This window comes from Callorhinus ursinus, unplaced genomic scaffold (assembly GCF_003265705.2).
Source record: "Callorhinus ursinus isolate GAN/ISIS: 27379988/994484 unplaced genomic scaffold, GSC_fseal_2.0 scaffold36, whole genome shotgun sequence".
Lineage (NCBI taxonomy): Eukaryota > Metazoa > Chordata > Mammalia > Carnivora > Otariidae > Callorhinus > Callorhinus ursinus.
The window spans coordinates 10837107-10863936 of NW_027397098.1; the positions used below are offsets into that span (position 1 = coordinate 10837107).

The following is a 26830-nucleotide window of genomic DNA, read 5'->3' on the forward strand; positions in this document are numbered from 1 at the left end:
AAATTATCATTTCTTATATATTTAATTACAAATTCAATGATAGGTTATTGATTATTTTCAGTGGTTTATTTATGATCCTATTTGAATGCAGGATGCATTTCAAATTCTTTTTCTAGTCTAATAAATGCAAATAATGATTTCCCCACAGTACACTCTCCTACTTTCTTAAACCAGAGGATTGTTTCCCAACAGCAAGCATGAAAATCAAGATGCAAAGTGTGGGGCACACACACAGGTGGGGTTAGAAAAGTGATGAAAAAAGGATAAGAAAAGAAACGACAAAGATGGGCCTTGGGGAAAATGAAAAATGTTTTCTTCTGTTTCCCCAACCTTCTACATTCCGCTATGTTTCGACGTAAGGTGACAGCCCTGACTAAACAGTGCCAACTGTATCTTCCCCATCATATGAAAAGACCACAAGCATTAAGGAGGATGTCTTTATCAAAATATCTGTAACTGTGACCTTCAGAGAAACAGAACAAGAAGTACTAGTGAATTTCTTGTTTTGTTCATGGATATCCCTCCTCCCTTCCTTTCATTTCTTTTCTATCTAAGACTTCTTCCTGAAGCAAAAACATAGTTTCTGTTACAAGAAAAAAGTTGAAAAACAGAATTTAATTTGTGTCCATCCACTGGTTCCTCTTTTCTGGGATGGTCGGTCTTCCCTGCTCTAAGAGGAGACATTTTGTTTGCTGGATCTGAATATCATCTTAGAGGAAAAAAAGCAAATCTGAAACAGGTTTTTTAAAGCTGATTTGGGTCATCCCCCTGTCAAAGGCCATGCAGTGACTCCTGCATACCTCTGCTTTCTTGTGTGAGAGACTGAACAGTATTACAGAGCCATAGAATCAGAGGGCTGAAATAACCTATAGACCCCATTACCATATTCAGTGCTTAAATCTTCTCTGTTGTACTCACAACGTTGAGATTTCACGGTGCTATTCACGCTCTCTCCCCTCTGAGTACTGAACCTGTTGAGGAATAAAAGGAGTGTGATTTCGTGACTTAGGGTAAGAAATATATATTTGGTCTTCATCTCTGTTTCTGCCATAGAGCTCCTAAAACCCTTGGAATCTCCCAAGTGAGGAGAGTGATCTGTGTATTTTGTTATGTTAACGAGGGTGATTTTCGGAAAGCACCTACTGATGGAGACTGGTAACCAGGGGAACCAACCATCTGATTTGAGCGTTGGCACTTTCAGTCCTACCCCTCTCCCTGACCTTTGGAGACTGGAGAGGTGCTGCAGGTGGAATTCAATCACCAAAGGCCAATGATTTAATAACTAATGCCTACGTAATGAAACTGTCATTAAAACCCAGAAGGATGGGGTTAAGAGAGCTCCCAGGTTGTGAACAGGTGGAGATTCAGGGAGAGTGGCATGCTCAGAGAGCATGTGACCTCCACACTGTTTCCCCATACCTCACTCTGTGCATCTCTTCCATCTGGCTGTTTCCAAATGTATATCCTTTTATAACAAGTCAGTGATCCAGCAAGTAAAATATTTCTCTGAGTTCTGTGAGCCACTCTAGCAAATTAAACAAACCCAATAAAGGGGTCTTTGGAACCTGTGATCTATAGCCAGTCAGTCAGAAGTATAGGTAACAGCCGAGACTTGCAATTGGCATCCTGAGTTGGAGGCAGTTGCTAGAACCCCCAGTTTGTAGCCAGCTGGCCAGAAGTACAGGGAGCAGTCTGGGCTGGCAGCTGGTATCTAAAGGAGGTGGACAGGGCGCCTGGGTGGCTCAGATGGTTAAGCATCTGCCTTCGGCTCAGGTCATGATCCCAGGGTCCTGGGATCGAGTCCCGCATCGGGCTCCCTGCTCCTTGGGAGCCTGCTTCTCCCTCTGCCTCTCTCTCCCTCTCTCTGTCTCTCATGAATAAATAAATAAAATCTTTAAAAAAAAAAAATAAAGGAGGGGGACAGTCTTGTAGGACTGAACACTTAAACCTGCAGGATCTGATACTACCTCTGGGTAGGCAGTATCAGAATTGGGTTGAACTGTACAACACCCATCAGGTGTCTGAGAATTGTATGCTGATGGGGAGAACCACCCATCCCCATCCCCTCTACATTGGAATTGATGATCAGAACACATATAAGAAGGAACACAGGGATCAAAATATTAGCTTTACTGAGGTAAAGCTAGTTTGCAGTGGGTGGTAGGCCCAGGCATAGGCCTTGTAATGTACATGGAGAGGATTGGGGTGTGTAAAACAGACACTTGCCCAGCCCTCTGCCTTGTATCACTGAAGACAGCCCTTGACATGCTACCTGTTGCACACAGAAATATAGAACATAAACATCCACTAGACTCTTGACATTTCACCAATCAGGGAATTATGCCCCTCTCTCGGGGGGAAAAGGCAGTGATGTGGGGGCGGGGGGAGGAACATAGCAATTTCTACCCAATACTTCCGGTAGCCAGACCGTCTCCAGAAACTGTCCATACCTGGACAGCAGTGACTTCTAGAAAAATTCTTATGGACAACTAAAATCCATATTGCTGAAGCTTCTGCTCTACAGCACCTGTTCCATTTGGGGGTCTTTTTAGAATAAGACTAATTCCTCTTCCACATAACAGCCCTTAAAAAGCTTTGAAACACACTTTTAGACAGTATCATAGCTCATCTTCTCTCAGTTGAGCATCTGTAGGTGTTCAAAAGATGAACCGTTGACCCACTCACCGTCTAGATCTGCATATTGGATAACTTTATGGTAGCTATGTTTAAAAATCACATTCATTTATAAGGGACAAAAAAATAGACGAAATGGGAAAAAAATAACTAAATATGCAAAGAAAACTTACTGAAACTAATAAACTATTACAACGAATGATAAAATAACAAAAATCTCTCATCAAAATCTAGGAATTAGATAGGTATGCCCACGCTTATCACTGTTGTCAAGTATTGTTCTGGAAAGCACTGACGAAGCAGTAAGATGGGAAAATGAAATAAAGGGTATGAATCTTGGAAATAAGACACAATCGTTTTAATCTACTGATGACATCATTACATTGCTAGCAAAACAGCCATGACTTATTAAAGATTTGTGATATGTTTTAAAATTTTCTTTATTAGCTCCTGCTGGAATCCAGGAAATTTTACTGTGTTAAGAGATGTTTGGTGCTATCTAACAATCACTTCCTCTTAAAAATACACAAAGTGATGCTCATGGACAACAACAACAACAACAAAAACAAAAGCAAGAAGAATTAGGCTCACTCCATTCTCTGTACTATTTGCTGTTCATTGCAAAGCTGTTCTGGCCATACTTTCTCTTTTCTTTCAAACTTCAGCTCAATTTGGATTTTAGCTTTATTACACCATTAAACGGACCTGTGGTTCATCTTACAATCACCATGGTTTTACGTTTCTCTCATGCACTTTTGAAATCCTAGTTTTTCAGAATCCCATTTAAGTTATTTAATTTCCTTTCTCATTGGCATCATTATTTGCAACTATACTATCAGAAATTAAATGTTCTGGCTTTCCAACTTTCTCAGGCCATCTGTCCTCTCCAAGCCTTGTGCTGCCTAATCCTGCCTGCCTTTTTATGAACTTCTGCAACATTCCTTTCTAATGGTAAATGTATGTGTCTGATTGCTTCCAGACTTTCCCTTTATGGTAATCACAAATTCTAAGAAAATAAACGGAAATATGGCTGTCCCCCCCCCACCCCACATTCCTGCTACTTTTACCATTACTCATTTTTTTTCCTTCTCTATTAGAATAATGTAGAGCAAAGATTCCCTAAGTGTAGTTCCCAGGCCAATGCAAATTCTCTGGTCCAAGCTCTCCAGGCGTTTGCCACACCTAGGGAACTAGGAGCTCTGGAGATGGGATCCATCAATCTGTGTTGTAACGAGCCCTCCAGGTGATTCTGATGCATTCTAAAGTCTGCGAATTGCTGACATAAAGGACAATAATTATGTCATTTATCTCACTGAACATTTTTTTGAATTGTGAAAACTCTAAAAGATATACCTTTATCAGAATGTATCTAACCTCTGTGTTCTGTAATTTATGTTAGGAATGTGGTTTTCTCAAGTCTTCTTTTGAAAATTTCCTGGCTGCTTCTGTTTTCAGGGTGATAAATGTTCAGGCAGATCTCTATCCTCTCGACATGCTACGATAGTCCCTCTCATCTTCCCAGAAGCCTGTTTCTCTGAATTGGGCATGCTCTTTCAATGTTATATTCTAATCCTAAGTACCTATCAGTTGACCTTCAACAGCTGCTTCTGCATTCTCCACCAAGCGAAGCAACCATGCTAGATTTTCAAACGGTCCTGCTGTGCCCAGGGTTCTGTGATGGCATCTAGGGTCCTTGGGCCCATCGGGGCAGGGAGGGGCTAGGGAAAGACCCAGCGGGAGCACTGGGGTCCCCCACCCCCACTTCAACTGGAGTGTCTCTGCTTTGGTCAATTTTAACATGTGGTTTACACATTGAAAAAATTTAAAAAGAGAGGAAAGTTTTCATGCTTTAAAAAATATTTGATAGTGACTGGGTTAAGTAAGTAAATACATGTCTGTCTAGAAATGCATAGGCAGGGTCCAGAGACAGATACCAAATGTCTGAAGCACAGCTGTCTGGTCATTACCATCATTATCCATCAGAAGGCAATCTCATTGCCATTCTTGACCTATAGCCACACATGGAGAACTGCACAGCAAAATGGCTCTTCTTGGCCCTCTACTTCTCACTCCATCAGCCCAAGGAGTTAGTTATTCTGATAAACATTTATTCCAAAATTTACTTATACCGATAAGCATTTACTGAACAGTGACCACCGCCCTCAAGTTAATCCCAGTCCCTGTGACTTGAGAAAGGGGCTCCAGACTTTGCTTTGCTTTCCATGCACACGATGCAACCAGTGTCCATTCTCTTCTTTTGAACTTCCCTGTGCAACAATGTCAGAGCCTGGAAGCAGGTTACATGTATGAATGCCTCTTTTATTTAACAAAAGAGGAAGGTCTTACATTTCATACTGATGGGCTGGAGTGAGGAAGAAGTGTGCATAAACGAACAGGGGAACAAGTAATACAAAACAGGAAACAAATCATCACAGTGGGTTTTTGATGTATGTATAAATATATTATTTTGCAGCAGTTTGAATTCTCATCTATGTTTTTATCACGCTTATTCAGTTAGTTTTAAGTTTTCTCTGCTCAAAATAACTGACTGCAAGAAATACAGTCTTAGAGAAGTATGCTTTAAGACAGAAAGAAGCCAAGTTTCGATTGTAAAATTGTGGTAAAAATTAACCAAATGGAGACTCAACAGTTGTTGATAACACCACATATTCTAATTATTTCATTCTTTCCATCCATATTCTTCCTTTTAGATTTCTGGGTTATCCTTATTCTCTTTTGTGTGCCTACTCAGCCCAGACTCACTGTCCTTGAGAACTACGCCCTCAACACACACACACACACACACACACACACACACACACACACACACGAATGGGTTCCTGTAGCCATAACCATATTATGTGGCCATGGCCCTTTGGCACAGTTGCTTGGACCAGGAATGGACCTCTGCCTTAAGGAAATTCAATTCATTGGGGGTGTATGGCCAGTCAGATGCTCTCTTGAGGATGTGAACTGATGCACAAGAAGACTGAGTGCTCATGGTGGTCATCTAATGCTGGCCCATTAGAATGACAGTCCATACTTTCCTACAAAGCCATCAAAGCTGCCTTGGCCAATGAATTCTTGAGACCTAGTTCAGCTTTCCTTGGATTCTGTGATATACCCCATATCCTTCCATAAATACCCATTCTCTGTTCTCTCTCTCTCTCTCCTCTGTTTACTTTGAGTGGATTTCTGTTAAATGCAACTAAATACTCCTTAAGACACTCTATCTTTGAGAAGGTTTATTTATTAGCCCCTACTGTTACTCTGAAACATCAAACCATATGCCTCCCCTACTCCCAAGCTCTTTTTTCTAAAAGATTTATTTATCTATTTATTATTTATTTTAGAGAGAGCAAAAAGGAGAGAGAGAGCATGCAGGAGCAGGGGGAGGGGCAGAGGGAGAGGAAGAGGGAAAGAGAATCCACAAGCAGACTCCCCACTGAGTGTGGAGCCCCACACAGGGCTTGATCGCAGGACCCTGAGATCATGATCTAAGCGGAAATCAAGTCAGCCGCTTAACCGACTGAACCACCCAGGCACTCCCAACCCTACTCCCAAACTCGAAATCTCAAATCTTAGTAACTATGAAAACCATGCTTCTCAATACAGGCTACAATTGAAATTTACTTGGAAATTTTATAAAACCTTCCAGTGCCCCAGCCCACATCCCACACTGATTGAACCTGAAATTCCTGGTGTAGGTCCTTGATGTTAAAAATGATATTAAGGTTCCCCAGATAATTCTAAGAACCAGCCAAGACTGCATACCACTGGAATATGACAATAACCACCCATTCTGCCGATGTATCTAGTGAAGTTCGTACTCACCATGAACTTGGTCTGGCAGTGATGTCTACTCTAAGAAAATCAGATATAGAAACATGATTTAGAAAAAAAACAGATAAATTAACAAGTAATTCTTCTCTTTAAAAGGAGATTTATTTCTCTTTCCAATATGGTATTTTTTACTGTTTTCTTAAATAACTGTTCCCTATTGACTAAAAATATGTTTCAATTTGTTCAGCAACCATTAAGAAAGTGAAAGCCACAGACTGGGAAAAATATTTGCAATATATATATATATCTGACAAAGAATTATATAAAGGATACAGAATATACGAAGAATTCCTAATAATCGTTTTTTTTTAAATAAAACACCCAACTTTAAAAAAATGGGCAAAAGATTTTAATTAGACACGTGACAAAAGATGATATCCAAATAGCCAATAAATATGTGAAAATATCCTCAGTACTATTATTTAATTAGGAAAATGCAAATGAAAGCCACAAGGATATGTGAAGTAATAAAATGATATATGAAGAACAAAGTAATTAGAATATGTGTTATTATCAACAATTATTACCTGCAAATTAAATCCAGTAGAATAACTAAAACTAACAAAGACAGCGGCCCCTGGGTGACTCAGTCAGTTGAATGGCTGACTCTTGGTTTCGGCTCAGGTCGTGATCTCAGGATGGTGAGACTGAGGCCTGTGTCTGGCTCAGCAGGGAGTCTGCTTGAAGAGTCCCTCCCTCTATCCCTCCCCCGACTCATGCACGCTCTCCCTCTCTAAAATAAATACATAAATCCTTAAACATAAAAAAATAAATAAAATTGAAAAAGACAGTAATGCACGTTGGTGAGTATGTGAGCAACTACAACTAGAATCCATACATCTGTTGCTAGTATGCGTATGAAACAGTCACTTTGGAAAAGTGTTTGGCAGTTTCACATAAAGGTAACATACACCTACTCTATGACTTAATTATTCCACTTGCATGTAGATACCCAAGATAATTGTGTGTGTCTCCACAAAAAGCTGTGTACAAACGTGTTCTTAGGGGCTTTATTTAATGGTTTGGCAGTTTCATACAGTCAACATACATCAACCAATGACCCAGGCATTCACTCCTACGTATACCTGGGAGAACTGAGTGTATGCGTTTACAAAAAAAATACACACACACACACACACACACACACACACACACACACACACAACAATGTTCATAGGAGATTTACTCATAATAATCAAAAACTGGAAATAACCCAAATGTTCATCAATAGAAGAGTGAATCAACATTTTGATATATTTATATGATGGACTGCTACACAGTAATACAAAAAGAGAAAAACCTATTGACATATGGGATGACATGAATGAATCTCAAAAACATTATGCTGAGCGAAAGAAGCCAACCCCCCTCCCAACTGAAAAAAATATATATATATACCTTACTAGTTACATGAAATGAAAGAACAAGCAAAACTAGTGTATGTTTAAAGAAATAAGAGAAGTGGCTATCTCTGACAGAAAGGAGATATTGATTGGGAAGAAGCAGAAGGACACTTTCTAGGGGGATGGAAATGTTCTATAACTTGATTGGGATGGTGGTTACAAGGGTGTGTATATGGGTTGAAATTCATCAGGCTGCACATTTAAGACTTATGTATTTTGGTGTTACATACACTAAAATTATACTCCAGTAAAAATGCATTTTGTAAATATTTACCAAGCTTCTGTTATGTGCCTGGACCTGTATGAGGCATTTAGAATTCAGAGATGAATGAGATAGGAAGGAAACTTCTGCCTAGAAGGGATGTTGGAGTTTTAAGCAATGTATTGATAACCTTCCCTTTCTCTCCTGGGTTCACAATTAAAGGAAGGAAGGAGGGAAAAGAAAGAAAAAAAAAGCACAGGGACTTATAGGTATCAGAATGCCAGCATTGTTACCGACATAAGAATTGGAGGGAATGGCTCTAGATTTAACACCCAAATCTAGACATGATTTGGCAGTCCCTGGACTCCCAAGAGTCCATCCAAGGAGAAGTTTGGGTCTACAGATCAGACTTCCTAAGGTTGCTGGCTTTACATCCTGACATTTGTGACAACATGGATGGACCTTGAGGGCATTATGCTAAGGGAAATAAGCCAGACAGAGAAAGACAAATACTGAATGATCTCACTTATATGTGGAATCTCAAAAACTGAACTCACAGAAACAGACAGCAGAGCAGCGGTAACCAGGGGCTTGGGGGTAGGGGATGTGGGGAGTTTTTGGTCAAAGGGCACAAACTTCTAGTCATAAGATGAATAAGTTCTGGGGCTCCAATGAACAGCATGGTGATTATATTTAATAATACTGTTTTACATACTTGAAAGTTTCTACGTGAGTAGATCTTAAGTGTTCTCACCACAAAAAAAGAAAAAAAGAAGGTAATTACGTGACATGGTGAAGGTATTAGCCAAGCTGGTGGTGGAACCATTTTGCAATACATAAGTGTATCAAATTAACACACTGTATGCCTTAAACTTACACAATGTGTATGTCAATTACATCTCAATAAAGCTGGGGGTGAAAAAAAAAAAGATTCCTGGCTTCTTAAGATCGTTGCAAAGTAGACCCACTTCCTGAGATTGCTGGCTTAGGGAATGGTAACAGAACAAGAGTGAATCTTTGGTGCTTTTGAATTTTCAGGAGATTAGCCCCACCCAGTTGAGACACAGAGGCCAGTGGATGTCACTCATCAATCCGGACCCTCCTCCATGGAGAGGAGTAAGTCAGGAGTGGAAAGAGAGGCTGACTGCATGTTCCAGCAGAAGACCTTCCAAGTGAAAACATGAGGCTGGAGAAGGGCAGGATCACCCAACAAGCCCCAAAATAGGGAGACAGAGATAGAACAAGCAAGTGCAAAATGTTTTGTAGATGACAACAACAAGTTTACAACAGGTACACAAGAGAATGGTCTACTCTATTGGGGGTGAAAGTCATAAAAACTTCAAGAAGGAGAAAGATGAGTTGACTTTGAAAGAAAACGGGTGGAGGGACTTTTCAGGCAGAGTTTTCCCAGAATATGAGAAAAGCCATGAAGATATGAAGTGGTCTGACGTACTTAAAGAACTTTGGGGACTAGGTAGTTGGTGTAGATACTTGCTAAGACGAGTGTGGCAAGAAAAGAGACTACATTACAAATGCCCTCGGAGGCTGTGCTAAGGATTTGGGGATTCATTTCCATGTAATAGAGATGATCATATAATGAGATTCCTATTTTGGGTGGTTGCATACATGATGGAAGGTACTTCTGAAGCTCAGGGTAATAGTCAAGGAGAGAGACACTGAGGATCTGACATCTTTGAAGGAGATGGAGATTCTGGGAGAAGGACTGAGGGGAAAGAGAGAGTTCAGCTTGGGATGTGTTGAGTTTGAGAGATTTACAGGACCTGGGCAAATCTCTCAAGGTAGTCTGATGTAGCCAAGGGGGAACACTGAGGCTGAACGTACAGATTTATAAGCGATCCAAATGATTAAAGTTGTGGCTAGATAGAGTGAAAATTGAAAAAAGCACTCCTCTTCTTGGTGGAGAGTTCTATATTTCTACATGCCCTCTTTCTCATGAGTTGTGTTGCCTCCTGTGGTAAGAGCCTACCTTCCCATCACACTGGTGTCATGCTGGGCCATGTGGCTTGCTTTAGCCAATGGAACGGGATGCACACTGCACTGAAAAAGCTCTAAGAACTATTCTATGTTTCTGTAAGCTCTCTTGTTTGATTCCTTGTGTCACAAGACTGGTACATGCCAAACAGGGGCTGATTTTCTTTTCTTTTTTTTTTAATATTTTAGAATATATTCTTTTTTTCAGTTAATATCCATAGGCTTTCTTTCTTTATTTATATTTAAATTAAATTAATTAACATATAGTGTATTATAGTTTCAGAGGTAGAGTTCAGTGATTCATCAGTCTTATGTAATAGCCAGTGTTCATTACATCATGTGCCCTCCTTAATGTCCATCACCCAGTTACCCCATCCCCCCAACCCCCTCCCCTCCAGGGGGACTGATTTTTTTTTTAAATAATTTTTTATTGTTATGTTAATCACCATACATTACATCATTAGTTTTTGATGTGGCGTTCCATGATTCATTGTTTGTGCATAACACCCAGTGCTCCATGCGGAATGTGCCCTCTTTAATACCCGTCACCGGGCTAACCCATCCCCCCACCCCCCTCCCCTCTAGAACCCTCGGTTCGTTTTTCAGAGTCCATCGTCTCTAATGGGGGGACTGATTTTCTAATTGAGATCTGCGAATGAAGAAGACCAAGACTGAGAAGAGTTTTAGTCTACTCACTGTCTGGAGCAGAGCCATAGCAGAGCTGTAGATGATCCTCAGCTGACGTGTAGCATGGGTGAAAATTAAACTTTTTTTGTTGTAAGCCACTGAAGCTTTGGGTCATTCGTTATGGCAGCGAAACTGACTAATACCCATTCTCGCCTCTCACACTTTCTTGAATCTACTACAATGTAAATTTCATGAAAGCACAGATATGATTTTGTCCACTATTGTTTCCCTGGGTCCCAAAACGGTGACTGGCATGTAGTAATTGCTCAATAAAACCTGTTGCAAAAGCCATCTCCTCTAACACCCCTTTTCCTCAGGTGACAACCTTGTTTCTTTCATTTCGCTGAGAAAATTAAGCAACCAGAAGACCCATCTCACCTCTCAGCCCCGCATTTATCAGCAGACCAACTTCTGACGCATTATTCACTATCTTCCACCTGTTATAATGGAAGCACTGTCTATGCTGGTATCCCAGGCTGGTTCTTTTGTCTACACATCAAACCCTTTGGTCTTTCTCTTACTCAAAAACTTTGTGCCTGCAATTCTTCTCTCTCTCCCTTTCCAGCATTTCATCAGCACACTACTCTACTACAGTAATTCCCTTCTTAGAAAACAAGCAAAATAATTATTAAAAAGTCACTAATTGCCAGGGACTAGAGGGAAGGAGGGAATGAATAGGCAGAGCACAGGATTTTTAGGGCGGTGACAGTACTCTGTATGATATTCTAACGGTATATACCTATCATTGTACATTTGTCCAAATCCCCAGAGATACAATCCCAATAGTGAACCCTAATATCAACTACGGACTCTGGGTGATAAGGATGTGTCGATGTAAGTTCATCAGTTGCAACAAATGTGCCACCCCAGTGGAGGATGCTGATAGTGGAGTAGGCTGTGGGGGGACAGGGGACAATGGGCAAATGGGAAATCTCCCTACCCACCACTCAAGTTTTCTGTGAACCTAAAACCACTCTAAGAAATAAAGTCCATGAGAAATCAACTCACTAGCCCCCACTGCTATCACGTCAGGCCAAGCCACCATTGTCTGTCTCATTTGGAGATAGACAACTGTGATAACCTGATCACTTTACTCCTCTGCTCTTGGCTTTCTCATAGCTTCCATCAATTAAGAAAAACAGCCCAAACTCCTGACCTGGTCTACAAATCCTTAATGATCCAGCCCCTCCTTACTTTTCCAACCTGAATCTCTTTCTTCTGTCCTCTGGCTTGTTCACTCACACCAGCCCGATCGTTGATCCTAGGACATCGAGCTCATTCTGCCACTGGCGTCCTGTTCTTCCAAATAGCTACGATGGCTGTTCCTTCACTTTACCCAGGACCCTGGCCAAGTGTCACCTCCTCAGATGGGCTTTTCTTGACCTCTCCACTCCCATCCTGGCATGTTTTACTTACCTGCACCAGTTTCCATTGTAACACCTATCACCATGGAACATTACACTCTCTATTCATTTGTCTGTTCGCTCATTGTCTATCTGCCTCACCAGAACTTAAGCATCACAGCAATGGCAAAAATTTTGTCTGTTTTGTTCCTGCTGTAAACACCAGCACAATGTGGGTGGCACATATTAGGTACTTGATAAATAGTAGTGGAAACAGAGCACCAAAAATGAGCTTGGCAGAAGATGGAGAATTCCCTTCTTTGTATAAAACAGACAGATAAATCACCAAGGTGGGGAAATTTGGGTAATAACAGGAGAGATGTGGGTTTTTTCAGAAAAAGAGAAGTGAGAAAATTAGGACATAGTCCTTGTCTACAGCCTGGATGAAACCAACCTAATCTCAACAGATCTCAACCTCTTCATTTATCAAACAAGAAACAGAATATTTCACAATAGTTTGGGGAGGGGAAAAAAGGAGGTAACGCAAACAAAAAGTTTTGAGCTTTTCAGAAAAAATGAATTTCATGAGTTTGAGGTATTGCTAATCCCCCAGTTGGTCATGACTGACGGAATAGATGTTTGGATTTCATGAATTTAACAACTTGCTAATGTCACTTCTATGTTCTTCCTTTGTTCTGTTTTAATCCTCCAGGTTCATATAAAATACAAATTTTGCCTATTAGGAAGTAATCCTCTTACCTCCTGACCCAGAATGTTCCTGTTTTGGGTTTTGCTTATTATTTTTATTTATTTTTGTTTTGTTTCTTTTCCTTTTCTCAAGCTCTGAAACTAGAAGTTGCTAGTAAAAATTATAGGGAAAGTTGTGAGTTTTCATGAAAAGGCAAAGTTGCTTAGAACCTAAGTAAGCAAAAATATCGTACTCCTCCATTCTTGCCCTCCCTTGGTCCAGCTCAGTTTCTGGAGATCGTTTGGCTCTTAGGGAAAGACAGGTCTAGAGCCAAAAAGAACACACTCTGCCCCTAAAATAAAAGAACTTACATCAGCTGGCTAATTGCATCCAATTCTTTGGATTCATGATTGAGAATACTGACCATCCTTCCTACTAAAACTGAAGGTGTGAGTACAATCAAAGCTTTGTAACCTGTTGCATAATTGTGGGCTCAGATATACTACAACTGAATGATTTCTCCTCAAACCCAGTTCCATAGAGTAAATGAAATGAAAGTAATGAAAACCAGTTAAGGCTAATACTGTATTGATCTTGTCTCCCAAAACCAGAGCTCTAAAAGGGCTCTCCATGTAGTCATTCATTTAACAGACACTTACTGAGTACCTATTATGTGCAAGGTAGTGCACGAGGCACTAGGAATAAAAAGGTGACTTAGAGGCATTTCCTGCCTCTAGAAACACATAGAGTCTGGTTGGAATGAACAGATATGTCTCCAGAGACCTGCAACACATTATAAATTTGAAAATGCCCTGAGAGTGATGGAACAGTGGCACTGTTTAAGTAGATAGACCTAGGTATCTAGACATGACACCACCCCTAATTAATCGTGCAAGTGTGGGTGTTTCACAACCGCAACGAGACTCCATGTCTTCATTTGTAAAATGGAAATTGTGATAGTGCACTGACCTTATCCAGTTGCTGTGAGAAGGCAACGAGATAATACACATGAAATGCTTAGCACAGTGCTCGCCTTGTAGTGTGTGCTTAATCAATGCTAGTGATCATGATTCTCACTGAGATGCAGAGGAGAGACGGTACTTCCAGGATCGAGGGCTAAGGTGAGATTTCCATTAGAAGGTAGCATTTGAGCTGGGTATTAAAGCATCAGTTAGATTTGAGCCAAGGAAGGAGGAGGTTATGTTGTGGGATTGGTGAGCAGTTGATGATTTTTTGTTTTATTTTTTGTTTGTAGCAAAGCCAGCAGGAAGGAGAAAAGTGGAGAATTCCTACTGAAGAGCTAGGCTAGGGCAGATAAGGAAGGATCTTGAGTGCCGGGTTGATGAATCTGGGCTCAATTTCGAAGACATTATGGATTCCTAGGACTCTGGGTTTTGGGTAAGGGAAGGGAAAAATGACTGTACTTCAGGAAGATTAAACTGGAAGCAATGGAGAAGAATGATGGAGGAGCAGACATGCCCCCTCCAAATAAATCCCTACAGCCCCCTGAGCTCTGATGGAGCCCTGGGACTGGCTCCAGGCAGCCATTAGCAATTGATCGGTGCTGGTGTGAAGGAAAAGCTGTATGATTACCCATCCCTGAACTAGAGCCACAGTGGAAGAGGTGATAGCCATCTAGCAAACACATCCTGTTCTCATATGGAAAGGGGGAAAAGGAATCTAGCTTTTTGGCCATCTTTGCGAGATCCAACAGGACTGGTCATCATAAGCAGCAAAATGAAAGCAAGGTCAACGTTTCAGCTGTTAGAGACGGAGAGATCAGTTTTTGATTCATTCAAACCAGCTGTTCTCTCCCAGTATTTATAGGCAGGGAAATTCACAATAGTTAAATGGCTCCTTGGAAACTAGACATGTGAGGAGGGGAATTATTCAATTCACAGTGGATTTAGATTTTCCATGGTACCCCTGTGCCCCACCTAGTAAAATCTGGTGGAAATTACAAACTGTAGAAATTCAACTCTGTGTCACAATAACAGGATGCACCTGTAGATTTCATAGAATTAGCAGCAGCATTCTCTCAACACCAGTTTGAGAGAAATAAGACTGTTTGCATAGCACCAACTGGGGCAAAATCTGCAGTAGTATGACATACCTCTCAACGATGAAAGCTGTCACTCACAGCAGATACTGACTACACATCCATCCCCCACTTAACAAACATGTACTGAAGACCTCCACCCCCCCGCTCGCCCAGCTTCTCTTGTATTGGTTGATTTGCTATTTGGGGGATTACCAATTTAACAGGCGTGTTTGCAGTTGGGGCTTTTCTGCTCCCAATCCCCATAATTACATTGTGGGCTCTTTGAGAGCAGGAACCCCGATTTTCTTTGTCTTTGCATCTTTCAGATCCTGGACTGAGTGCCTTGTTCCTGGGTTTTCAATCTGTACTCCTTTAATTATAATGAAGGATGCACCCAAGAGCATGTGTGCTGTATGGAAAAAAGTAAACGTTAGGACCTTTAATGGAGATTTCAGACCCATAGCTAGGAGATAAAGGTGAGAAAGGCCCAGGAAACCATAGGCTTGGGAAAACAGCCTCTTGCTGAACAAGAACGTGAGCTATGTATACAGTAGGATCTGCAGCACCTCTGGTCATTTGATTGCTGAGAGCCCTCTTCTCTCTGGATTCTGCTTCTGACGCCACCACTCAGCATGGTGCTCTGCTAGGAGTGTGAGATGAGAGAGTGAGGCTACTTTCATGTGGTGCAACTAGGAAAGGCAGGGCAGGCCTGCATGCTCAAAGGATCCCTGCAGAACCCACCAGTCATTTCTCTTGTCAAGAGCTCGTTTCTTTCTCTCTCTGAGTAGGTTGTGAGCATTCTCAGAGCAGGTCTGAATTTCTTAGATCTCCCCAGATCCTAACACCACGCTTTAACCGTAGGTATGCAGTCAACATTTTTTGAGGGATGACTTGAAAGAGATGAAATTCTTTTATCCAAGTTTTGCCTTCTCCCTTCCTGAGACTCGCCTGTTGGAGATGTGCGTCCACAATGAAATGGCAATGAGGACAGCAGCAGGATTAGAAGAGGGAGAAACGATGTGATTCCTGAGCTCACTGGCCTTCTGTCTCGCCCCTATCTCACAGAGAAAGCTGTGCTCGGCACTTTAACACACCCTCAAAGTGAAGTCAACTCCAAAAGACATGAGCAAGAAATGGGATTTCTTTACTCACGTTGTTTTTTTTTTAAGATTTTATTTATTTATTTGACAGAGAGAGAGAGAGAGAGAGAGAGCACGAGAGCAGGAACACAAGCAGGGGGAGTGGGAGAGGGAGAAGCAGGCTTCCCGCTGAGCAGGGAGCCCGATGTGGGGCTCGATCCCAGGACCCTGGGATCATGACTTGAGCCGAAGGCAGACGCTTAACGACTGAGCCACCCAGGCACCCTTTACTCACGTTTTTTGTGGAAATGTTGGGGAAAGGGGTTAACATTGCAAAGCAAATCACAAACTATTATTTGCCAATGATCTTAAAGATCTCTTTAAGCTCTCCATTTAATTTTCCCAAAGTTCCCCTTAATTTTTCACTCTCTCTGAACCCCTTCTCTGCCACTCTCTGTCCTCTCTACTTCTCCATTACCAATCCACCAGCTCTTTTTTTCTATAAAGCAATTTTTTCTTGCCCTTGGCATCTCTAATGTGCATACTCATGCCCTCCCTAGTGACCAGGTCTTTGAGAACTGGTGACACCACCCTCAACAAATAGGAGTCAGCAAGCTGTGGTACCTCATCACCTATGGGACTCACCATCCCTCACTGTGATCACTTCTTTTTTTTTTTTTTTTTCCAGTTTATTTTTTTTATGTTATGTCAGTCACCATACATTCCATCATTAGCATTTGATGTAGTGTTGATCACTTCTTTCTTATCTCTTTGCTCCTTATCCATACATCCTTTCTCCTCATTTTTTATTTCTGCTTGCAATCATTCAAGATCCGTCTCTTTTATCTTCCCTTCAAAGGAGAATCTGTGCCACTTGGGACTAGGGGCATCGTTGAAAGGACCATCAAAGTGACAAGCCATAATGGTAAATTAGGGGAAAGTGAAAGAAGGTGATAGATTTCTCACCACATCTTCTCCCTTCACCTGCTCCTCCTTTACCCCCTTTCTCCTCTATCTAGACTCTTAGAAATAGTTTCTGCTACAAGCTAACTACTCATTAGTGGGGTGATGGAAGAGATGGAGGAACCAAGGTTTAGGATAGAATGGATGATAAAGGGCAAAAACAGAGGTCCCATCTTCAAGGACCACCCAACAGAGTGGGAATGAGAGAAGAACCAAAAGTGAACAACTAACTATTGTCCATTAAAGGCACTGCCATTCTGCCCCTCGCCCAACCTCAGCCTCGGGCACCTGGATTTAACCACCTGTTGTCTCTTCCCATCTGCCCTTGCTGGGCCCTTCATTCCGTGTTCACTAGCATCTCCACCAGGGAACGTTCAAGGGAGGGAAAAGAGGAGACTCAAATCAGTGAATTTTACCTCTACCAAAGTTCACAACTTCCATTCTTTACTTCTTGCCCCCGTATACCAGGTAACAAAACTGCATTTTTCCTTTGCAAGATGTCCTGACATCACTCCCCCTTGCCATTCCAATTTGTATCACTTCATTCTGGTCCTTATTATTTCATGCCTGGGGACTATCTTAGCAGCTCTATACTCTCAATCTCCCCTGCACCTTTACTCTCTCCTGTTGGGTGCGCCCAGCTCAGGCATCACTTGGATTATGTCCCATCCCTTCTTTGACATCTTCGGTGGTTAAAGTCCAGATATCTTATATTGTCCATCATGGTCCACCCCAGTTTGAATCCAACTGACATTTCTACCCATAGCTTCCACCACCCGTCTACCCGGCTCTGCTTCTGGCCAACTGCAGACCATGCCTTGTTACCTCAGTATGTCCACCATCAGGGCTGCACTTACCCTCAAGGACAATTCTTAGGCCTTTCTTGATCATACCAACCCACTGAATTTTCCATTCTTGACTTTCTGCTGTTCTTCTTATCATGACTGTTTGTATTTGTCCCTTTTTACCATTAGAAAATTATCTCTCAAGCCTAAGATAAGGCAGATTGGTCAGAAATTTGCTGTCTGTAAGGAACAGTTTCTTCTGGGAAGTACCAAGCTTTTCTGGTAACAGGGTTGAGCAATTTCCTGATACACTGAGACTCAACCTGCACAGTTGACCGTCTGTCCTGTGAGGAACTCAGTTACCTTTAACCAAATGTTACCTTCTTGAGCCTAATCTATCAATGTCATCTAGCTACTTTTTCTTCCAAAAACAAAACAAAACCCTCTACTAGAAAAAATATCTTTGAACTGGACTCACTGGAAATTACCTCCTTGCAGCAGGCTTGAAACAAAACTTTGACATGTGCTCACAAAAAAATTTGTCTGTGGTTGCTTTATCATATGCTGGTTATATTTTTATGCATAATTGCCTTCACAAATAGCAGTATAACAGCATATAAACAGTGGATTATGGTACAGCATGACAGGTACGGTGACAGTGAGTAGATAGGATTAGAAAAGGCCTCTTGGAAGAAGTGATACTCATGTGTCTTTCCATCTCAATTGTACATTCATTAAGCGCAGCGGTTTTGGTATGTAGAGCACTGGTGTGAGATGATATATAATTCATGACAAAATGGTTCTGCTACCTTCTCCTCTGCCTAGATCTTCTGTGTCTGCACAGTGCGGTGTGACATCAACTAGAAAGCTCAAGGGCAGGAAACAAGGACTGAAAGTTCACTCAGTGCAAATGGTAAAAGTCAACTAAGTTATTTGTTTTATATTAATCCATCTTAGTACCAAGAGTTGGTCCTCTTATTTTGTCAGAAAAATTGTGGGGGCTTTGTGATATGGTATTATTTTGAAACGTTTTGTTAATATGAATTTAAATATTTTATAAAGACAATCAATTACTTAAAGGCATTTTTTTGTGCGGCTCTACTAGTGGTCCTAGGGGTTCCTTAGCTCCTTGACCTTCAACAACATCTCGTTTCAAATGTCAAGATACGTTCATGTGAAACTTTAATATTAGGAAGAAACTTCAGATTACAACATGTCAGACAATGGAATCATTTAGATTTATTGTTTAAAGCAAAATGGCAGAGCCCGCGTATTTGGGAGAGATAAGGTAAAAAACATTTTTGCTTAGAAGCTAATAAAATGCTGTGTTTTTTTCCCCCATTTATGGTGAGTTATGGTTGTTCTTATGTGATTGGAAAATTGTTGAGCCATTCTTAAGCAAGCCTGCTATCCCCTGGGAAGTCACTAATACGGGAACATGTGATGTTTGATCTGTCCATTGAGACCAATTATATTAGTCAAGGTAAGTTAAGCTGCTGTAACAAAAGACCCCACAATAATGTGGAATAATGTACAAAAAATTTTACTTACAGATAGCAATTTGAGGTACATATTCCTGGTCCTATGCAGCTGCGTCCAGGCATTCAGAAACCCAGTTGGAGCACAGTGCTGGGCTTTTCAACACCCGGCTTCCAAAATTACTCTGGTCACATCATTCCAGCCTGCAGGTAAGAAGAAATACCAGGGTTTCCAGTAAAACAAATGAGGTGGAAGTCTTAAAACATCACTTCCACTAACGTTTCTTGGCAAGAAGTTCATGCCAGAACCATACCTAGCTACCGGAGGCTAGGGAATGTATTCTATTCATTTGCCCAAGAGGAAAGGAAGAATGATTTTGGGAAAGTGCTGGCGGTCTCCATCACACTGTCATGTTGTGGTTGTCAATTTACCGGTCTCTGGTCTGTCACGTAACTGAGTTTTAATTTCATCATGTGTTTATGACATTGTTCAGTTTGGTGAATACCCAACATTTATATCACAAAGTCCTGCTAACTCACCTCTGTGACTAAAAGAATTTTACATGGTTCTCCCCCTGGGACTGACATGAACAAGCAACAAGCCCTAACATTTACAAGTGAAAATGAAAAAATGCAACCTGAAATTTCTTGAAAATGGAGGCAAATCAGCTGATATTTTTTTTTTTTTTGGAGCAGTGTGCAATTTCTATGCTCCTCTCTTTTCCCCAAGATACCAGTGTAAGACAGTGTGTAAGCACTGTCAAATGTGGCCTCTGTTATGAGGATCTAACTAAGCCAACACACCTCATAAAAATTACAGCTATATGGTTTAAAGGCCCTCTGAATCACTATTTTCATTTTAACAGTTTGTATACCAGGGCGCCTGGGGGCTCAGTCGGTTCAGCGGCTGATTTTGGTTTTGATTTGGGTCACGAGCTCATGGGTTCTGCGATGGAGCCCTACATCAGCCTCCTGGCTCAGCGGGGAGTCTGCTTGAGAGTCTCGCTCTCTATCCCTCTTCCCCTCCCCCAACTCATGCGCACACGTGCTCGCTCTCTCTCAAAATAATAAATATCTTTTTAAAAATCATACTTTTTTAAATAATAAAAATGAAAAAAAGGTCTTTAACCTATTTTATTAATATTTTATCACTTCGTTACTAATAAAATAAAATAGATTTAGCTCTTCTAATTATTATGAGGAGGAGCTGAGGGAGGTTTTGTTGTAAAGCAAAAAAAAAATCATGCTTCAAATTTTGATTATTTTATAAAGAAATTAATTAATTTGTGAGATTAACTTTTGCTGTCTACTTCAACCCAAGTGTACATTATGAGTCCTGGTTAGTATTTCTTTGATCCTCAAACAATTTGTAAATAAATATCATTAAATTTAATTTTCCTTTAACTTCATAAAAGAAAAAGAAACTGACATAAAATTGAAGGTATTCGTGAACTTTAGGTAATTGTTACTTTCCATCAAGAGATATTAATCCCTTAGACCTTCTAGAGTTTAAGAAAAACATGAAGCACATTAAAAATCTTGGAGGTAATCGTGGTTTTATTTGCTTCTTCATTACATATATGCTCGTTCTCTGAGCTTATCCGGATTTCATGTTGTGGCCTGATTTTCCTTTTACCACTTTACTCTTGCTGGTAGCCACTAACCTGTCTCTTCTTCCTTTTTTGAGCATTTCAGTCCTAAAGCTTTCAGGGAGAGCAAAGCAAGGGAGACAAATGTGGTTTCTGGTGGAAGGTGGCACAGTAGCCCAGAATGGTGGTGGGGTCACAGCCCAAAGGTAGTGAGGAAGGAGCCTCCGTGGGGGGACTGTCTGGAATGAGGAGTCAGGGTCCAAGCAGAGTGGAACAGGGGGTCCCCACAGGGAGCGGCCCAGTGGAGGATGTTAGAGCCTGATCGGGGTGAGAGGGATCCACTAGCACAGGCAGACTGGCAAGGGCTATCTGAGCCCGAGCGGGATGGGAAGGAGGTTCACACACGGGGCTGGTGGCAGAACTCAAGCAAGCACAGAAGATCATCCCCAAAAGGGAGGGCCCAGCAGAGTGGTGCAGCACCCAAGCAGGGTCAAAAGGACATCTGTGGAGGTGTGGGGGGCTAGCCTGGTAAGGGGTGTCAGAGCCTTTTCAGGAGGAGGTCATTCCCTCAGAGTTTGGGGGCTGGCTCAGAATAGGAATTCAGCATCTGAGCAGGGAAAGAAGGGAATCCATGTGGGGCAAGGGATGGTGGCAGGGATCAGAGGCTGATAACATAAAGGGGGATTTATAAAAAATTAAAGAGACTAGAGATAATGGAAACCAAATTTTCCACTGTCAGGGAAGGGAGTTACAAATATAGGAAAGGAAAAAACTAGAATTCAGCTCTGTGGTATTAGACTGGAATTGGGATGTTGGGATTTATCAGTGTGAACTCATGATTTTCAGTATGTATTGATGGGTATAGAAATACATATAGATGTAAAGGTGAGAGGGTGAATGTGTGTGTGTGTGTGTGTGCGCATGGGTGTGTACATGTATATATTGTACATGCATATATTCCCTAGCTTTGTCCCCTGGAAGAGCCTGGGATTAGTTCTTCCCCAATGGCAATGAGCACATCTTGGCTTCTAAAGATTATTTTCCTCTAAAGGAACCAGAGCTCTTTGGATAAATGGCTGATTCCAGGGCTGGGACAGAGAAAGTCAAAGATCAGCCCAGAAAATCTTTGTACGCCCCCAAAGCAAGAAGTACTCGAGAGGAATGATGGGGCACATCCAAAGGACACAGAAGCTAGCTTGAATGGGCTCCCAACTGACAAATGGAGACAATTTAAGCCTTGAAATAAGTAATAGTAATAGATTATAACCCACTGAATAAAATAAAAAATCATGAGTCCACATAGATACAAATAAATGAATAAATAATGGATATTTACATCATATCACAAAATATTTATTACAAAGAGGAAAACAGTGTCTCTGAAGTGGGGGCGCCTGGAAGATACCCCTTTATTTAATCAAGTGACCAAAGTAAACATCATCAGTAACGGGATAAAAGGGTGTGATGGTAAGAACACAGCACCGCTTCTGTGTTATTCCTGCCAAAGATGCAAAACCTAAATCTAATCCTGAGGAAACAATATATAAATCCAAATTGAGGGATAATCTACAAAATGACTCATCTGTAATCCTCAAATATGTCAGGCCTTGAAAACCAAGAAAAGACAAAGGACCTGCTAAAGACACATGACAACTACATGCAACAAATGGTTCTGAATTAGATCCTTTTGCTGTGAGGGACTTACTGAGACAGCTGGAGAAACTTGGGTCTAAGGATTGAATGGCAGTAATGCATGTTGGTACATTGTTGATACAATGTTGATACATTGTTTCCTAACTGATGGTTGTAGTGCTGTTGGAGAATTTCCTTGTTGGTAGGAAATACCCACTGAAGTATTCAGGGGCAAAGGAACATCGCACTGGCAACTACTCTTACACAGTTTATTGGGAGGAGGTATTTGTATTGTACTTACAATTTTTTCTGTAAGTTTGTTTCAAAATTATACAATGATAACTCTATCTAGCAAAACTCCACTAAGCTGGAGCTTTTAATCACTGGGACAGACTGGGGATAACAGGAATTGCTGCACTGATGCATACGGTTGAAAATGTTTCTAGCAGTGAGGTTAAACCTTCTCGGGAATCTTAAAAATATAATCTTGTCACACTTTGATAAGTATCTCACTCCCAGGAAGAGATCGGTTGACTATTTTTCTCTTCAAAGTCTGGTACTCAGCTTGGAAACCACTCTTAGTTCATTTGCAGAATTCCAAGGCTCTCTTCAGAGGTAGTTGCTTTTCTGAGAGAATGTCAGAGGTGGAGATAATACATATTGGAACCATGAATTGCTTTGGTTTGCCCAGACGGTCTTCCTTTTGCTTGCTTTTGAATATTTTAAAAAATTTTATTTTACTATAACTAGATGATTGCTAATGGACATGAATTTCCAGATAGCAAAACATAGTCAACCATTTCATGAAAAGCAGAAGATAACTCTGGTAATTAAACAAGGAAGAAAAGATTTAATTTTGCAAAAAAAAAAAAAAAAGTCCAAAGTTTAAAACCAAAGCCCACCTTTTAAAAAAGATTTTATTTATTTATTAGAGAGAGAGAGAGCACATGCATGAGAGAGAGTGAGAGAGAGAAAGAGAGAGAGCCGGAACAGGGGCAGGGGGAGAGGGAAAAGCAGACTCCCTGATGAGCAGGGAGCCCGATGTGGGGCTCATCACAGGACCCTGGGACCATGACCTGAGCCGAAGGCAGACACTTAACCAACTGAGCCACCCACATGCCCCCAAAGCCCACTTTTAGTATGACCCTTTAAGAGAAAGACAAATCTGGAGGCAGAATATCTTGTAAAATAACAATTCACATTCAAGAACCTGGACATCATGGTGAAATGATTATAGCCACTACCAAATATAGATCTCGGGAGACAATTCATGAATTCTGAGTATGGGTCAGTCTTCTGCTTCCTTTTCAATTACCTTAATACTGAAGACCCCGCTATGGTCCCCCCCCATCTCGTGTGGCACCTGCTGACTCCTCAGGGAGCCGCAAGTCTGGGGGAGGACCTCAATTTCACAGTGATGTCAATTTATGAAACACTAAATGAGACCACTGCCAAGAAATGCTTGCTCACCCTCTTTCAGCAGCAGGGGAATCTCCCTTCCCTTCTCTGGGTGAAGTTAAAGAAAGGATTCATAAATGAAGTCCAATCCTTCTCACCAACCCCAGCCCACACCTCCCAGCAATTAAACTTGAAAAAAAAAAACCTGGTTAAAACCACTTCCTATATTTGAGAGTAGAGAGGGCTAGGCACAATTTCCTGACTGAACAAAGCAGCCTAATACTTAAAGAGAGCAACTCCAGACTGTTATAGAGACGAGAGGGACCACAGCAAGGATGACACCCCGAACAGACTGATACCCTTTCATCTCCCATCCTCCCAGCATGATGTCAAAAAGAGGCTGATAGGAAACTCGGCCTTCTGCAAAGAAACACCTTCTCTTCGCTGCCCTAAAGAAGGCAGCTGATCCCACGTGCCAGGAAGATGGAGCCAAGCTTGCTGATGTGGGGAATCTCTACATTCATCACAGTATCTGGCTACATGACAGGTAAGAGGTCACGGGTGCCCTCAGAATCTTGGGAAGGCTAATGGATATTACCTCTACCCAGCCACAGAATCGGGGAGAGGGCACCTAAGTAGAAAATGCAGACAAAGGGGTTGAATCTCGGGGTCTACCCCTTGTCCATGACCCACCAGGGCCCCATGTTATGCTTCAGTCATCCCTGATCTATAAACAGAGCTTGAAGTGGTGGGATCTCCTGCCACTCAGTCTTTGTTATCTCTGGGGTGAATAGAGTGGCATGATATTTGGATGTTAACAGGATACTAATGAGCAGGTTCCTCAAGAAATGTTCTCTTATATTCCAATGGATTCAGTTTTTCACTGCACCAACCAGCTGTAAGATAACACTAAAAATCTACTGGGAATCTCTCTAAGACCAGGGTAATGTCCTGAGATGTTAGTAACCGATACAGGAAACATCGGGATAATTTAAGTTTGGCTTCAAGGATGTATATGCTGTTTTTTACTGCCTCAGGAAATAATGCCCAGGATTTTCCTTACATGTGCAATGTTATAGAAATTTTAGAAAGCGTACGAGTACTCACTTTCAGAACTCTACTTTTTCTTATATTTTCAGGTGTATATATGCATGTATACACATGTGTATGTATCTGTGTACACACACACACACACACACACACATGCAAATTTTGGATTTCATTCATCCTTTCAAATGGGTTTTGTCAAAGATTTTTTTTTTAACAAATAAGAAACCACTAACTTCTACCTCAAACCACCTTTCCTAATTGACTGTGAATTTTCTAATAACTTCTTCCCTTGCTTACCAGGAAGACAGATAAGATATCAAAGTCTACAATTTCATAGCCCTAATTTCTAGATGAATAATAATGCTAACTGGCCACAGAAAGATGTGTTAAGTGAAACATGTTGTTGCATATAAGGCGCCTTTTTGCTTACTTGGTGAAGTAACTAGGTTATGTCGAGCTGTGAACTGACCCAGGGGTAGGAATTGCTTCACTATGGAGTTGAAGAAGGCATGATCTCTGGAAGGCTTATAAGAAGATTTCTGTTTCAGCGTAGTCTTTGCAAAGTGGGAGGACAGTCCAAGTTAAAACAGAAAAGCCTTTACAATATCTCTGGGAAACCCATTTCAAGTAAACTTGTGTTATTGCTAGCTACTGGTGACTTACCTGAAGATATGGATGGTCTTGGTGGCAGTGTGGCAAGTGGCAGTATTATGAGGACTCTTCCATTCACTCAGGTCTCCAAAAATCTATTCAATACCTCTTAGTCCCCATCTCGACACTGCAGGAAATACGAAAATGAACAAGACATAGGCTCAATCCTTGAGAGACTTATAACTTAGTAAGGGAGGGAAAGGCATGGGTATCATAACAGTACTACAGATTAGAATTTGATGGGAATCATGAAGCTTCAGGAGAGCAGCATGCAAAAAGAGCACTGAGAGTCTAGTAAACTTCCCCCAAGTGGACATTCCAGATAGAAAGGCCCCTATGAGCAAAGACACAGCAGAGGATGAGGGAAGAGCAAGTGGTCTGCTGTGGCCCCCAACACTGGATGGGCATGTGGGGACACTGGGGATCAAGTCTGAAAAGACAGGATGGGGTCAAATGAATGATCCAAGGCCTTAGATAGCAAGTTATAAACTTTAACTTCATTTGGTAGTCAATGAATGACTACTAGAAAATAAAAATGGCCATGACCATTAAAGAGTACCTTCTATGTGCCAGACATGTAAGTCTTATTTTCATCTTCATAACCACTTCACAGTGTGGATGTCACAAACTCACTGGATGAAGGACCCAAAACTCAGAAGTCACACAGACAGGAACAGAGTTGACGTTCAAACCCAGGGCTCCCTGACTTAGGCTCTTTCCATTCACTGCAGACACCTCTATGGAGGTGACTCTGGCATAGAGTGGAGGGAGATCAGGTGCACAGAGATAAGCTGTGAGGCCCCTAAAATAGTCCAGTCAAGAGGCAAATGAGGACCTGGTGGCCAAAGAGAGTGAAGTGGGTTGAGTTTCTGGGATTAACATATGGTTTAGGAACCACCCCAGGATAAGAAAGAATCTCATCTCAGACCTTTTCCTCCAAGAGAAGGAACCCAGTCTTAAAATAAACAAGACTTTTTATTCCTCAGGGGGGAGCGGTCTCTAACGAAATCAGACTGTCAACAGATGCAATTTCTAGCTGATTCATAGGGCAGATTTTCATTCTGAAAATTTCCAAAGCCACCAGTTAAAATTGTGATGGGTTGCAGAGGATGTATTAGTCAACTTGGGTGTTTTTAGTCTCTATATTACTGGGTCCTGGGATGTGGTTAAAAAGAGAATTCTCCTGATGTTACCAACATGGCACGTTAGTGAAGGCACCTTTCTCAGAATTGTGGAAATTCTGAAAGTTTATCTATGCTTTGATCATCTTTCTTTCATTCTAGGAATTCTGTGATCAAATCTTCATCCCCTAGATTCAAAAAAAAAAAAAAAAAGAAAGAAAGAAAGAAAGAAAGAAAGAAAGAAAGAAAGA

The 26830-nt window shown here is 41.3% G+C and overlaps 1 protein-coding gene and 1 long non-coding RNA gene across 3 annotated transcripts in view; one reads left to right on the forward strand and one right to left on the reverse strand.

The window, feature by feature from the left end:
• Positions 1–659: 659 nt before the first annotated feature.
• LOC141370511 (uncharacterized) lies at positions 660–25547 on the reverse strand. The gene is made up of 4 exons (XR_012374591.1): positions 25471–25547; positions 19212–19342; positions 6469–6498; positions 660–971 (listed from the first exon to the last, which is right to left on the reverse strand). It is a non-coding gene; the product is annotated as an uncharacterized lncRNA (long non-coding RNA).
• The window catches only part of IL2RA (interleukin 2 receptor subunit alpha), a 52777-nt gene continuing 49959 nt past the window's right edge, over positions 24013–26830 (forward strand). Inside the window, exon 1 of one of the 2 annotated variants that reach the window (XM_025853527.2) lies at positions 24013–24304. In XM_025853527.2, coding sequence (XP_025709312.1) covers positions 24241–24304 — 64 coding nt within the window. In that variant the 5' untranslated portion in view covers positions 24013–24240. The remainder of the gene's footprint in view (positions 24305–26830) is intronic. The other variant, XM_025853526.2, reaches the window with a different exon arrangement.